The sequence below is a fragment of the Ceratina calcarata genome, unplaced genomic scaffold (assembly GCF_001652005.2).
Source record: "Ceratina calcarata isolate Rehan_Ccalc_2016 unplaced genomic scaffold, ASM165200v1 scaffold368.2, whole genome shotgun sequence".
NCBI classification, from domain to species: Eukaryota; Metazoa; Arthropoda; class Insecta; order Hymenoptera; family Apidae; genus Ceratina; species Ceratina calcarata.
Genome location: NW_017159898.1, coordinates 327,104 through 342,699, shown reverse-complemented (window position 1 = coordinate 342,699; position 15,596 = coordinate 327,104). Strand labels below are relative to the sequence as shown.

Below are 15,596 nucleotides of genomic sequence, written 5' to 3'. Positions count from 1 at the left end.
ACCATACGTTTATACTGAAAAATTTTGATGGTACCATTTGCAGTATTTTATACAGTATAAAAAAAATGTTTGGTAAACGATGTTGGAAAACCTTATGTAAATTATGTTTCCGGATTATATCTCGTTCGTTAGTTTATCGCGTGTAAAATCTTGTACACAGACTGTACGGAGGGATGAAAAAAAAAAAGAGTGATTCGGATCGAGAGGGATCTCGTCTCGTCGCAGCCGAACGCGCAATGCATCACGGGATTGCGTAGACGACGTATATTTCCGAGTAATAGCACATGGATAGCGAGGATTTCGGCTCGAGCCGCGGCTCGTTCGTAACTACGGAAACGCCCGTTGAAATTCCACTTTCCTTGCCCCACGCTATCTCTTCCGATCTTGACCTCCCTTTTATCTGATCCCCTTTCGTTTCTTTCAGCTCGTTCACCCTCCCTTAACTCTGTCTATTACTTAACATGATCCTCGCAAGGTGTTAAATCGTATTTTTACGTGAAAAACGAGTCTCGAAACTAATTTTATCACACGAAACCGCACGTTCTATGAACTTAGTTATTTTTCTTTATTGAATATGTTATAACTCCCATGCTATACGAATAGCATGTGAAATTCGTTATTCATTAAATTGAGGAATTTCATGTAATAAAAAAAAAACATTTTTAATTGTCGTACAAACTGCTCTTTTAATTTACAAGCTTTGTACGTACTCATATCGGTTGTACATTTGCCATGAAAGTCGGATTTTAATATTTGCAGCGGGACCTCGAGGAAAAAAACTGTGGCATATCGTTTTGATATACGCTTACGAATTGCGCGTGGGACGCGAACGCGTACACAGCATCCAGAGTCGATTACTTTGTACGAAGTTCAGAAAAAGTGGCACAGATATGAAACCGTGTTTCGGGTATCTCGCGTGTGCACGGAGACTCCGTGCCGAGTTTGTTTTTGCCGGGTGGATCATTAATATAACGGCTTATCGGAGGATTAGTCTACAGTGTCGGCCCGTGTACACAAAAGGGGGGCCGCGTGACTCTAAAAGAGCAATGCAAATTAACGTTTTTCGGTTGATGTCCACGGATACTCGTACCTCTCATAAAATACCCGCGGCATACGTGACGTGAAGCACCGAATACCGGATTGTATGCGAACAGTTAGGATTAAATCTGGTAAAAATTGACCGCTGCAAAATATATCCCGTACCCGTTATGTCCCGAGATTCTTCCCATTTCTCTATAGAACATATAAAATTATTCTATGGACTGACAGCAGTTTAAGTATTTATATACATAATACATGTATAAACGCTTCATATTAAGAATTCTCAGCTGCAATTTCAAACATACTATGATACGTTTAATGTAACTGCACTTAATTGTAATAAAAAGTTTAATTCATCTCCACTACTCCAATATAGATTTTAAAACTCGAGCTCGCAGACTTTTTCAAAGTGTTCGCCCATCATTGTCGACGATGCTCAGACCAATTTATGTTTTACTGGCGTTACCAGTTATTCTCATCGAACTCTCCACGGGCCCAAGCGAGATCGTCAAACACAACGCAGCCGTCCGCGTGTGTTTTATCGGTCCCGTAGGTTCGCGACGAAATTTTCCTCTCGATCACGACAAGCCCGCGGAGACTTCGAGAGCAGCGTATATTGCAGATGTCACCGGCGGGAGCATTCGTTCAAAGATAGCTTAATAGCAGCGATATTTTTTCTGGCTCCGATAGGACGCGTCACATGCATGGAGTACAGCAGTATCGTTTATAAGATTATTTGCATAAATTCAGACGAACAGTTTCGATATTAAAAATTGGATGACGATCGATATTCGAACGGCACAATGCAACCCGTGAACCGTATTATTGAACAGTGGTGTGTCTGAAAAAATTTTTTCAAAGTGAAAAAAGCATCGGCAGTCAAAGCGGCTTAAATACTGGCAGAAATTCAATTACGGCTGAAAAGCCGCAAGGTCTGTGTTTGTCGTAAACGGTTCTCGCAGAAATTACGAACTCGGGCCAACCCTCGGCACCAACACTCGAACGCGTAAAAGGGTCGTTTTTTCCTCCCACCCTTCGGAGGCGATCCCGCTGAATCGCATTTACTTGTTCGATTTATTTATTTTACCTGACCCGGTCGTCCTAAAGCCGAGCTTTCCTCGGTCGGCCGGTCCCGGATGGAAATTTAATGCAAGTTAGATGCGTTGAACACAATTCGATTCGACTGTATTGAAACGCCGCACCGCGCCGCGACGAATAATTTGAGATTCATCGAGATGCAGCGGGGCCGCGAGTCACTTGTAATTCTTTTCCGTCGTTGCCTCCGGCAGCGCAGTTTCCACTGTCTGACTCGTCTTACTCCCCGTCTCCGCTCCATCCCTGCCTCCCTCCCGGCCCCTTCAACCCTGATTCGCGCTGCCTTTTTTGTCCCGCCATTTGTTCGAAATAGCCCGGCACGGAAAGATGGTACGAGAATTACGATTGGCGAAAAGAGAGACACAGAGATCCTGACCCGGAGCGAGAGCAACAGGGAAGGCGGGTGGTAAAAAAAAAGGGACAAGAACGGTGGGACGGGGTGAAACAGTGGGAGGCTCCGGACATCGCTCTATCGAAGTTAACTTCGCATTTAACATCTGCCTGGGAGGTTAAAATTTCCCTCGAGGTTTACTCTAAGTTGTACGGCAACGGTATATCTTTTACCCCCACCTAGTCCAAGAAAAGAAAATTAGTGGAGGCTCTTATCGTTGAACGACGGGCCAAGAACTTTCAAGAAAGACAATACGTAACAGTATAAAATTCATGTATGCATTGAAATGGATATACATACGTAGAATGCTAGAATGCGCGTGTTCAGTATTGGACATTAAAATCAGTTCTATCGATCCAATAAATAATTCTTTACGATCAGCTGTCAGAGAACAATTTTTATGAACAGCTTGCCGATACGTTTCACTAATTCAGCTACGAATGTAAAAATAATTCAAGCAGCGAGAATAAAATAGAAACGTGAATGAAGAGGTAATAGGTAGCGTTGAAATCGGTCAGTGCACGTGACCCCCCAGTGGTTGAAAATTAATTCACGGGAAGAGGGTGGAAAGTAAAAGAGGAAGGGGCGAGTTTAATTCCTCGATTTCGGAAGCAATATTGATGGTGCAGCAATCTGCGCGCGAAATATCGTTTGACGTTTCTATTAGAGATCGATGACGAGCGGCGAGGGGTGTGTACGATGCGTGGCCGCGCGTAAATCTTGTCGTGCTACAATCACGGGCCGGATCAACGAATCGGATAAAAGTAATTCGCGGTAAAAGCGATTTTCCGTGAGCGCGAACGCGCGGGATGAATAATAAACGCGGCCAGAAACGCGCATACCATTCGGCCAATTATTCGAATCGTGAACAATTCTCTGTCGATACTTGTTGATTTAACGAACGGACGGTCAACTAGATATGTCCCATTACGCGGTCCTTTCTCCGTTTCTGTATTTTGTTTGTGCCATTTCGCCGGATAGTATCGTTTGAATTTGATGAGTTCGGTTAGTCGGTCGATCAATAAAAACAACCGTGCTGCTGCTGCTTTTGCTGTTGTCCACAGAGTACCCGTGTACACGCGTAGCGAAAGTGACACTTTTGAGACCGTGCGTTCCACGATTAAAAGAACCGCCAGCAATTCAACTGTACCACCAACTTTTTTGTTTATCAAACCAACTCGAAAGCAAAAGTTTGTTATTTTTTCACAAGATATTCTTTAATACATTTCTTAAGAATATTAATGATAAAAAAATAGTGAGAGGTTTGATAAAGATTAACACTTGGCGGATGTAATAAGAAAAGATTCCGAGATAATCGCGGGGCCTCCAGGCTCGGATTCGATATACGTCCGACTGAATGGGAGCCGATGCGGCGTTTATCGCAGTGAACCATAAAGCATAAAAAGCTGGTGATCTTTCGACTCGGATTCCTACGGTGGAGAATCCCGAGAATATTGAAATCATAACGTACCGGGGATGAATATTATTCAGGTCTTAAGGCAATATAATCCAAAGTCGATCGAGCCGTTCCGAATAAATTTGGTAACCCGCTGTTCACTTTGAGCCTGATGGTGAAACGAGGGTCGGGCCACTGACGCAACGCTCCGGGCGAACTTCGATTAGAAGATAATCGCTAGCTGATATTCGAATCTTGAGAACACTTATTACAGTTTCTAGGGATAATTAAAATCCCAACTTGGGAATTAAATAACATCATGAACGTATGTAACGTAATTATGAGAGATTCATAATAACAAGTCTGACAATGTAAATCTCGGTCAGAAACTTTTTACGTTTGACCAGCAACGTTCATATAAGATTTGTACGGAAGTGTACGATTAATGGAAATTGAATCCATAAAACGAACATTTTTCCAGGAACGCGCGTAATAAAGGCTGATACTACTATTCGCAATTTACATGCGTAGATCCTGTCCGAAAGGAACTATTACGCGCCATACCAATTACGTGGTATACCCGGCCTCGGCTAGCGTTTCGTATCTGCTCGCTACTTATTTGCAATGAACAAAAAGCAAGATAGGAGTGAGCAAACAGCGATAAAACATCCTTGTCCCCCCGGATAACTCGTCTAGCATTACATTCATCGCGCATGCATGCATTAAGGAAGACGAGACAAAAACCGGGGTTGGAAGCGGGAAACTGCCCGGTTGACTTCTCTGTAAACGTCAGTAAATTAGTGTTTTCGCGGTTCGAGTGTCTACTATTACGTGGAGGCGCGGTAGAGGGAGGGGCAATAAAGTCCAGGTAGCATGTAATAATTGCTTCAACCCACGGCGCCGGGGCGTCTGTCGAAAAAACAAAAAGGGAAAGTCCGCGTTAATACGCTCGTATATTTCACCGTGACGTGCTTAGAGAATGAGCGGCTCTGTGAACGCGATATTTCTGTTTCACACCATTAAAGACGGGTTTCTTGTTGATTAAACGCGCGCCCCGTGGAACAGTTTCTGCTCGTTTTACATCAACAGTTTCTTGATCACCGAAAGAACCGACGACGTCGTAAAGGCCAATCGTGCGTATTCACGTCGCGTAGAGACGACGACGCAGCTTTTATGATAGCGACGAATGATAGAGCTGAAGCTTGTGATTTGCGGTAACCGACGTTTGCCCATCACCAACTTTACTATTTTGGAGAAGTTTCTATTATAAATTCAAAGATAATGCCTCTTTATGGACTGCGAAAATGTAATACGAGTGGATTTATTCATTGCTTCGTCGCGTAACACTTTTGTCTTATTTTTAATCGTAAAATATGCTGACAGACAAGTATATATCTCTATATGATTATTCTAAATTGAGATTCTTCTTTCTATGAATAATTTAACAGTGTGCACATATCATTTCTGTTACAGATCTGCGAACTACGCGAACGCAACGAAGCAGTGCGAGCTTTCCGACATGGATAGACTGACGGTGGCTGGATCGAGCGCGTTCCAAATCGCCAAGGGATTCGATTATCTCGAAAATCATTGCGTGGACGAGCCCGTAAAACTGTGCGAATTCAAGAAACTGTCTGGCCGTATACTGAAGACCGTCGATTCCGTTTATCAAGATGTCGGTAGCGCCGAAGAGTGCCGCGAGCTTTGTCTTAACTCGCCGTTCCGTTGCCATTCTTACGATTACGGTGACACTGGCGATATGGTCTGCCGACTCAGCCATCATTCCAGAGCTACACTTTCGGATATCCAGGTAGGAAATCGCGCAATTAATCGAATAACTTTCTATGATCGTTTCATCAATTGCATTATGAATATATTTATATGAATTCATATCACAAAAAAAAATAATTGCGACTTGTATTGATTAAGACTTAATTTTTCTATCGATCACTAAAAATTTGAAAAACAAAACAGAAAATTACATAGGCGATAGGCAAACGTAGTGAGAATAATTCATTGCAAGGAAATAGTTTTAATTTTTTTGAAGACCTATGTAAAATGATCGAACGTCGATTTCGGGCGTGGGAATTTGTTAGGAAGTCGTTGAGTTCAAGCCTGATCCCACATGTAGATACCTACTCGGTATAGGAAGGATCGGTGGAGGTTTTCTGTAAACCTGATTATGTACATTGCGCGCACGTGCAAACCGGGAACAATTCGCCGTGAGAGCGGGTCGCGTTCGTGGAAAATCGAGTTTCCATCGCAGATGCTTACCCTATCGAGCCTGCGGGCGGTGGGTTCCTGGCTTCTGCATACGAGAGAACGCTTCGCCGTGGCTAACTCAAGACAAAGAATTTTCTTCTCGCCAACCTGTTGAAGAATCGGCTCACTCTATTTCCGGTCCGTGTCCCGCGCCCAATTGGAACACGGCTTTTTACATACCCTCGTCCCACGATTTCTATTTGCGTTTCGTGATTTGTATCGAGTGAAACCAGATAGAAAAAAATAATTATTCGCGATCTCAATAAGTTTGGATATAATTAAAAATTAATTCACTTTCTGTAACACATTAAAAATTCAATTCTTGATTTTCCTCGTAATCAAATAAAATGCGAAATTTAATGCGATAATAAATTAAATGTTAAAATGATTGCACGTTTCATGAAACAACTTAAATAGCAGGTTACGCGTTGGTAATTAACAAATAATGTGAGGAGACGATATCTCTTTGAGTTAATGCCATAATTCTGGCAATGAACGAGCTGCTCCGGTTTTGATACATTCAGCAATTAGTTAGCGGATAAAACGATAAACGAGGATCGACACACTTACGATAGCCGGGGTTTTGTATATAGCAGATAATTATTAACATTGACTACTTCAGCAGAAATATGCAAATCGTTATTATCCTATCCACTTGGATTATCGTATTATCAAGAGGAATTACCGTATTTGCATAAACGAGTAAATTAATATTGGAATGCTCTCACCAGCGTTTGCAACAAAAAATATGAAAATATGCATATTTGAACCTTAACATAATAAAATGATAATATGAAATTAATTTACACTATTTTTAATCATTGACAGACGTTGAAGAATTATATCGTAAAGGACTATGCTTAATATATATATTATATTTGTCTGCAAGATGGGAAAAGATGTTTGTTACTAATTTCAGGAACCTTATCTGGACGTGCCCGAGGGATCGACGTACGAATTGAGCTCTTGCTACAACGTGACCATCGACTGCCGCGCGGGCGATATGGTGACGCGAATTCAGACCAGCAAGCTATTCTACGGCAAGGTGTACGTGAAGGGGTCGCCGAATTCGTGCGTGCAGGACGTGAAGGGTGCCTTGGAGTTCGAGCTCCGAATGGCGTACGACGATCTCGAGTGCAACATCAGACAACAGGGCCTGGGCCGGTACCTGAACGACGTCGTGATCCAACACCACGACACCATTGTCACCAGCTCGGATCTCGGGCTGGCCGTCACCTGTCAATACGATCTGACCAACAAAACGGTGTCGAACGAAGTCGATCTCGGCGTGCACGGTGACATAACGCCCGCGCTGTCCGAGGAGGTGATCGTCGACTCGCCCAACGTCGCCATGAAGATCACCGATCGCAGCGGAAACGAGGCCATCCCGTCGGCCGAAGTCGGTGATCCACTGGCGCTCAAGTTCGAGATCCTCGACCCGAACAGCCCCTATGAGATCTTCGTCCGTGAGCTGGTCGCCATGGACGGCGTCGACTCCAGCGAGATAGTCCTAATTGACTCGGACGGTTGCCCGACCGATCACGTCATCATGGGACCGCTCTACAAGTCGGTTAACAGCGGCAAGGTAAGTTCCGATCTAATATATATCATCTGACGTGTCATTTTCAAACGCGATTCTAAACTGCACTTAATGAAGTAATAAGTGTCCAGTAATAACACTAAAAAAAGTCAAGCTATTTATATTGAAGACAATTCAACACTTTCACATGAATATGGTCGTGTAGAAACGGTCAGACGTTGGAAACGTGGATACGCGATTAGAATGGGATAGCAGAGGCTGTTAGAAGGCAACAGTTGTCACAGGCGCAAGCTGTTATTACTCGTTTCGGTTCCGGGGAGGTGTTTGAAATTTCTCCCACGCCTGTTTCTCGTAGTCGACGATAAAAACCGGGATAAAGACCGATTCTAATTTGACAGACACCGCGAGCGTCGCGGCTAATAGAGATGCTTGACGCCGATAATGTCGATACTTACAACGGCGCGGCGCGGCCCGTTACATGGGAACGTGCATTATGATATACAATATAACGTTGTTTCGAACCTCTAATACACCGGGCTGAGAGAGACGGCTTGTGGAAGGAACGCGGAGCAAGTGAACCGGCCAATCGGTCCGACTTCATGCTAATCAATCACTCAAACGGATTTTACGACAGGAAGCAATTTGCTCGCGCCGTAATAGGTCACATCGTTGATGCGCCGTCGCTTAACGATGGCGTGTCATGATGCGCGCTGATGGTGGCTTCGGGGGCCTCATTATTCTCAACATAGTAATGCTCGGTCTGCTGCCTGAAAATTTGGAAAGCAAACATCCCTTCGTCATGCTTGACGTGAAACATTACTCGCGGGGACAATTCCCCCTATAAAAGTGGTCAAACGGGTTTTAAACGAACAACCACATTTTTGATGAAATGATAAAAAGCAGAAATATGTTAATTAATAAGATTTCAGTACGTCGATGGGTTTCGAAGATATTGCACATATCGTAACATCAGTCGCGTCACTATCTAACTTAGTGAGTGAGATAGAACATTTTTGATTGCTTCTGGGATAGAGAACGTGTAAAGCCCGCCGTAAGGTGTGACAGCGTAAATAAAATTCCCTCGGGTAGCTTCCACCCATGTATTTCACTTTGCGGTTAATGTAATATCACTTACCGAGGTCCCCAGAGATATTTCCATTCTGATTTCTGATTCGGGAGAAGAATAAAAATATAAGATACGTGAATTTAGAAAATCAGGTTATCCATCTCCGATATATCTTTATAATAACGTCGCGAACTGTTATTTATTTTACTTAATGAGAGTTGATAATGACTTTTATTATTCGTGTTAGGAAGCGTCCTATAAATTTTCTCTGCAGTACTCGTTAGGCTGCTGCATTTTTACTTGGCGTAATCGTTTCGCTTAATAGCGGAACATAAATAAACGGGCGGAAATAGGAGAAGGAAGCGGAAAAGTAGCCAATATGTTTCGATGCACGGGTATATGCGTACACCAAAGACGTTGATCAATGATCACGCCACGCCCACTACGAGATGGATGACATTATCGAGATGTAACAACGATTCAGACATTCCGCGCGATCGTGTCAAGGTGTCGAAATGCCGCTGAATCATCAGTGAAATGCAATTCCCGTGTGCAAAGTGTACACGTGTGTACGTACATGCATACAGAATATCCTCTGACGTGGCGGCAAATTACAAAGAATGAATCAATTTGATAAACACCTCACCGTCGCGTCGAATTACTGGAAAATATGTTCATTTATTCTACTATTGAAATTCATTGCTTCAATCGTCACAGAAAAAGGTCTAAACGAAGATGCAGTACTTGATATAAATTTAGAAACCAATTTAATGTATCGATTTATAATTCTACACTTTCCTCGTCCTGGTATTTTTTAAATGACTTGTCACTAAACCGGTTCACTCGTAAATTGCGCTGTGACTCCCATTATGAATGCAATAATTAATTATAAAAACATTGTTTTTAATGACGTTTACGAAATGATCTATGCAACGTTCTATGCAAAATGGGAAGTAATGATGTAACATTAACAAATTGGGAATTTCAATCGCAGTCAGCGACCGCTCGTTATAATATGATTTTATGCAGACGGAAAGCCGGTTGGGAAAATAAAAGATCGGCGATAGTGGTTTGCCTTAATCATCAAGACCGATGGCGGGGGCACGACTGTCTTAACGCGATATGAAAGATCGTTCCACCGGTAATGATCATTCCTTCCGCGTGTTCCTCATGAGGAAGCGTAAAATTAGCTACCGCGATCACGTTGACGAAGGAGGGTAGCAATTTGTTCGACAGAACTAGATATTCGGAGAATGTTAAGCGCGCCTAAGCGCGCCTGATAAATTGAATGCGCCAGTGTACCGGGGCTACGCTGAATCTGCCTTAGAAAATTAGAAATAATAGCCGCTTCAGATAAATTGAGATCATCAAATGGATCAGGTAGCTCGCGTTCTACGAAAGATAAATCTATTAGACCTACGGTTTAATTTGCTTCAAACATTAATTTCTCAAAATGTGTTCAAGATATGTTAGAAACAAAAATAGCTTCCCTCTTATTAATCCTCACCCGGACGATTCGATGATTGTTTTACAGACGTGATGATGAATTTATTCATGATTTATACACGGATGGCAAAAAGTTAAAGGGTTCGCTTTAAAAGAATGAGAATATTTTAAGATCGCGACGATCCATCTTAAACCTAACAAGTTCCACCTCGTTATCCTCCTCTCGCGTTAAAGAAATACGTAAATGACCGGCGCAATTTTAATCGCAATAGCGTATCGATGAATAACGGCGCAGGACTATGTTAACGACGTAAAGGATTATTCGTCTAATAACGATCGTTCCTTCCGCGTACGCCGCATAAGGGAGCACGAAAATTAGCTTACGAGCCGCTATTAGTATGTAATGCGGGAAGACATTCGATGGGAGCGAGGGAACGAGCGAGGGCCCTTGGAGCATCATTAATTCTTGCAAATTTTATCGCCGCAAGATCGTCGCGCGCGATAAGGAACTTCACACATCGTATGATTTAAGAGGTAGCTGTCACGGTCACGAACGATTTCGAGTTTTCTAGCTACGATATAATTATGCTTCTAAGTGAACTTCGCGCGTACAAGATCCATCCGGCCGATAAGCTCCCTCAAATCCACCCTTTCCTCCGTTCTTTTTTTTTCAATTATTGCCTGGAGTTCCTCATCAGCGTGCTCGGACCTGTGGCGATCGTTTTCGATAAAGCAACCCTTTAACTCCTCTCCCCAACGTTACGTAATCGAAACTTTCAGCATCCGTAACGACGCCACGCTATCATCTTTATCAAGCTTAACCTTTTACATTGCAACATTCCATTACCAACGGAAATTTTCTTCGCGAGATATACGCGTTCTAAAGATACTCAACGGTTAATGAATTCTTATCGTAAAATCCATTAAAATTCTCGAACTACATTGATAAAATGATAGGTAGAAGCATTCAAGTTTCCCAAGCGCGTATACGTGCTTAGCTCTGCGAGCGTACGTATTAATGTTGCTCGGAAGAGGTGGACAGTTTACGTGTTCATTAATCAGCATCAAACCAAGTGCCGAGGTCAGAAATTCTGCTACGCACATTTAAAGTTCATTTAACGTACCGAGAAACTGTGCGTAGCCGGGTTTCTTGAACGATACACTCCAGTCCAGTAATTTACGAGAGGAGATAGAAATTTATGTTGCGCCCTTTCTGTTAGTCATTCCTACCTGACGCAAACATTTAATTAAAAAACATTTAATGCAACGCAATTGATACACCGCGCGCTCCGCTTAGATGCCCTTCAAGTGGCATGATGCATCGTTTCGAATTACGTTTCTCGCGAATCGAGAACCCATAAATGAGAGTAACTTCTTCAGTTATTTAAACGGTAATTCTATATATTCAACTTCCCTGTTTGTACCTACGCTAACCATACTTGGCATGTAAAATTGCACTCATGCAGAACTAAGAACACATAGACTCTAAAAGAGTTGAACATTCTCAGATAGATTAGATTAATATTTCATCTGGTTAATAAAACAAATGAATAACGATGCGCTAATTGGTAGCCAATTATCGGGAGATAAGATAAAGGGTAACAAGGGATATCCTGTTAAACTGTACATTTAAGTTACATTTTTAGGAGTCGTACACAGAAACTTATGCGATTCTATCACGCTGGGCAGCTTCTCTAATGGTAAGAGAACATCCGCGGCAGAGTTGAACGCCCTGAGGTAGGTTACGCGATTGATGTTTCATCTGTCCAAGAGTAAAACAAACGGATCGTTACGATATAGTGGCAGGTAGGAAGAGGAATTCCAGGTGGGGAAGCTATAAGGAGGGGTGCGACGGCAACGGCGGCAGGGGGGGACAACAAGGGGCATACCGCCTCGTTAACTCGTCGTTCCACATCATTTGCTCGCGATGGTGTGGGTGCACCACGCCGTGCCGCGGAGAGCAATATCGCTTTATTAGAAAGTAATAACAGTCCCGGGTCGAAAGAAAGGGCAAATTTATATCCGCTAATCGAGGAAAGACGCGGCGCATCGAGATATATCACCGAGTCGTGTGCACCCTGACACCCCCTCCGCGGCGGAGAACCGGAAACCCGTTCCATTCGTACCACGATCTCGTTCCGCCGATTCTACGGATCACGCGAGGTAACCTCATTTCCTTCCCCGAGACTTGTCCAGGTAACGAGGCCTGGATCTACGAATAGCCAACACCGGCCGGCTGCACGTGGTCCCGCGCGCACAGGAAATTACGATTCGCGGAATAAGGATCTCGTTTGGAAGAAGCGTCGCGAATAACCAAACAGCGCAACATGCGCCTCGCGTTGTAACTCCGGAGCGAAAACGGAAAATTCTCACTCGTAAAGATTATACGTGCGTACAGATAAGGGCAGTATCTAGCTCGCAATGCACGCGAATTGGCTGGGTTATCGGGCGAAATAAATTCGTCAACTTTAGGAAAATACGACTAGGCAAAATGTATACGATGCACTTTAGATTTCATTTCAGGAATATAATCGTGATCCACCGTTGCGAATTTTAAAAAATGTTTAATGCACAAGTGTAATAAAATTGATAGATCGCCAAGTGCTTTCATGCGCTACTGCACCTGCAGTGGGAGTATTACTAAAAAGGCGTAAGAGGCAAACCTGATATACGCCACGCTGTCGATGATCATTTATCCATGACGTGTACGCTCGTCAAAGCGTCATTACGATATGGTAATAAACGTTAGGAAGGCTGCGCTTCCTTTCCCGAGTAAACAACCGTTATTGTTGCAGCCCGGACGGACCGACGGTTTTAAAGAATTCTTAGTGGAAAATAGCGGATGCGGCAGCTTTTTTTCCCCTCTCCTTCATGGGGACCGCTCGTAGCGAACGCGTTAAGTACCGGCTCTAATTGTATCACGCGAACAAAGAACCGCATACTTATCGTGTTAACCATTAAAACTGGGTTTTCCCAGGCTATAAATGAGTCTAATTTTTACTTCGTCCATTCAACGATGTAACGTTATTCGTTAATAATTTCCGTTGTTTTTTACGCGCACGCGGAAGTGGAACGAGCGCGAGGGGATCGTTAATGCATAGAATGGGTAATTAAATCGGAAAAAGGTAGAGGAAAAAATTAGTTGGCAAGCGAACACGAAAATTGCTGAGCAGCTATCATCGATTCGACGGAATATTGCAACACGTGTTAAAAATTGTTATGTCCGTATAGAAAATGGGGAAACTTTATAATCGTTTCCTTCGGAACTAAACCAATGAAACTTCAGTACAGAACGTTAGTTATATTACGTAGTTCATATTGGAATGAAGATGACAAATTATGACACGAGATCGAAACTGTGACGACGTTACTGGGCCGTCGATGAGCTGTTCGCTTCGTTTGTACTCGTCAGCGATCCTATTAACGTCGTATAGGGAGAAAAACGAGCGGGGGAGGAATACGTACATGGTTGGGCCTGAAAAGCCTGGCAAAGGGGATCTGTCTCGTCTAACCGGGAATTTGCCAAAAGTCGAGTTTTCCGGTATGTCTGTCACGTAGCCAAGCCGCGGCACCGGGACTCTTCCATTTCACAACCGGTTTGAATGAAATTGGAAACATTTCTCAGCCGCCACATTCGCTCCTCCGTGTAGACACTTGTACAACCGCACAATGTACAACGTATCTCGTGACGTATGACTCCTGCTATGCGGTTCAACACACGAATTAAAAGTAATCAGTTCTTTCCCCAATTCCTATTGTCGATTTCACGTGAAAAATACCTACATTAGTAGTTCTGCAAACCTATACAGATTATGTACTCATATTTGCGTATCCTTGAATTTCTCATCATTACGTTTCTACAATTTTTAAAAAAAAAAAATGACTACGAGTCATTTTTGTTTTGGACTTGCCCTTTCTTTATTCCGTTCTCATTAATACTGAACAAATCCTGGACGGGCGACGACGTGTCGCGCGAACGATCAGCACGAGCAAGGAAGAACCCGTGTACTGATCCACGGCGTGGTACATTTACGACAGCTCCTAGCCTCGTTTCAACGCCGGGGCTCTGTCATCACTCTCGAGAGTTCGCCATTAAACGCAGTCCTCGTCGATGTCACGTAGTACATAGTACGTATTCCGGTTGTTGGTAGAGAGAACGCGGAGACACAGCGAGGTACATACCAGATGCCGCGGATACACCGAGCCGCTTCTTTTCCCGCGTTTTACTGACCTTGCCTCTCTCTGCTAAGGCTTTCCGTGCCGTGCCGCGCCGAGCCGGCCTCCTCTCAGCCTCGGCTGACATGGAGTTAATAAAGTTCCGCTCGTACTACGAGACGCGTTCGCCAAAGAAACGGTTAAATGAAGCTGTACGCGGAATGGAGCATATTTTAATGTCTTGCTCCTTTCTGCCTCCTCCTCCTCCTCTCTCCCCCCCGTACCACCGCGAGGCCCCATCCCTGATAATGTACGTGCTCGGTGTGTAAATACGATGAACTTGGTAATGTGCCGCGGAAACCAGTTTCAAAGGTTCACAACCGAGCGCGTGGCGCTAAGCGTTTTACTCCTAAAAACGATCGGGTCGCGTTTCGACCAGGAAATAAATTCATCTTTATACTATTGTAAATTCTAGGGATCCAACAATAGACGTGAATAATATAATACTCTACTAGATTAAATAGACTTTGTAATTAACGCTGGGTCGAGTATACAATTGTGTATTTTATGCCAAGCTAATTAAAAAATTAGCGTAAACTAGATTTAATCATTTTCCAAGAAGCTTGGGTCTTTTAAATAGAGACCTGGTCCTTCTCTTAGATGCATTATAACAATAATTAATTTGTCATTCTGTATGAAGTGTTTTCCTTATCAGTTGTGAATAATTGCATTATTGAAAAGATAGAATTAAAATCAGTAATTACGTTCTTTAAAATCGATTTAGGAAATTGACACTGTTTCTCTTTGTACATGAGATACAACATTTGATAAATCTCATACCTAGTTTCATGCATTGTACTCGTATGACCTGACACTATATTCTCCTTGCGATACCGTTGAAAGATTCTATGAATTAAGTGTCTAGGACAACATCGTGCATAATTAATGCTCACCGCCGAGGTGCCTATATTCTCATAAATGGTGTGACTTTAAGTGCAGGGGAAAGAATATGAGAACAAAAACTAGTTAAACATTCCACGCGGAGGTGCTATTTATCAAAAGTGTTATAGACTTGAAAATGAACATCGTAAGGACAAAGCCGGTGCTTTGGATGTTTTTCATCAAGCTAGCCCTCGTAATCGCTGTTATACAGCCTCGTTTAATGAAGGCCGAAAAAGAAAAAACAGCAGTAAGCAAAAACCAG

General features: G+C 43.1%; 2 protein-coding genes across 3 annotated transcripts in view; one reads left to right on the top strand and one right to left on the bottom strand.

The window, feature by feature from the left end:
- The window catches only part of Atg16 (Autophagy-related 16), a 417,335-nt gene that overhangs the window by 219,212 nt on the left and 182,527 nt on the right, over nucleotides 1-15,596 (bottom strand). The gene's annotated exons all lie outside the window — the stretch shown is intronic.
- The window catches only part of neo (ZP and PAN domain-containing protein neyo), a 188,331-nt gene that overhangs the window by 170,055 nt on the left and 2,680 nt on the right, over nucleotides 1-15,596 (top strand). The window contains exons 6-7 of the mRNA XM_018025810.2: nucleotides 5,397-5,733; nucleotides 7,105-7,770. Of these exons, the coding sequence (XP_017881299.1) occupies nucleotides 5,397-5,733; nucleotides 7,105-7,770 (1,003 nt within the window). The remainder of the gene's footprint in view (nucleotides 1-5,396; nucleotides 5,734-7,104; nucleotides 7,771-15,596) is intronic.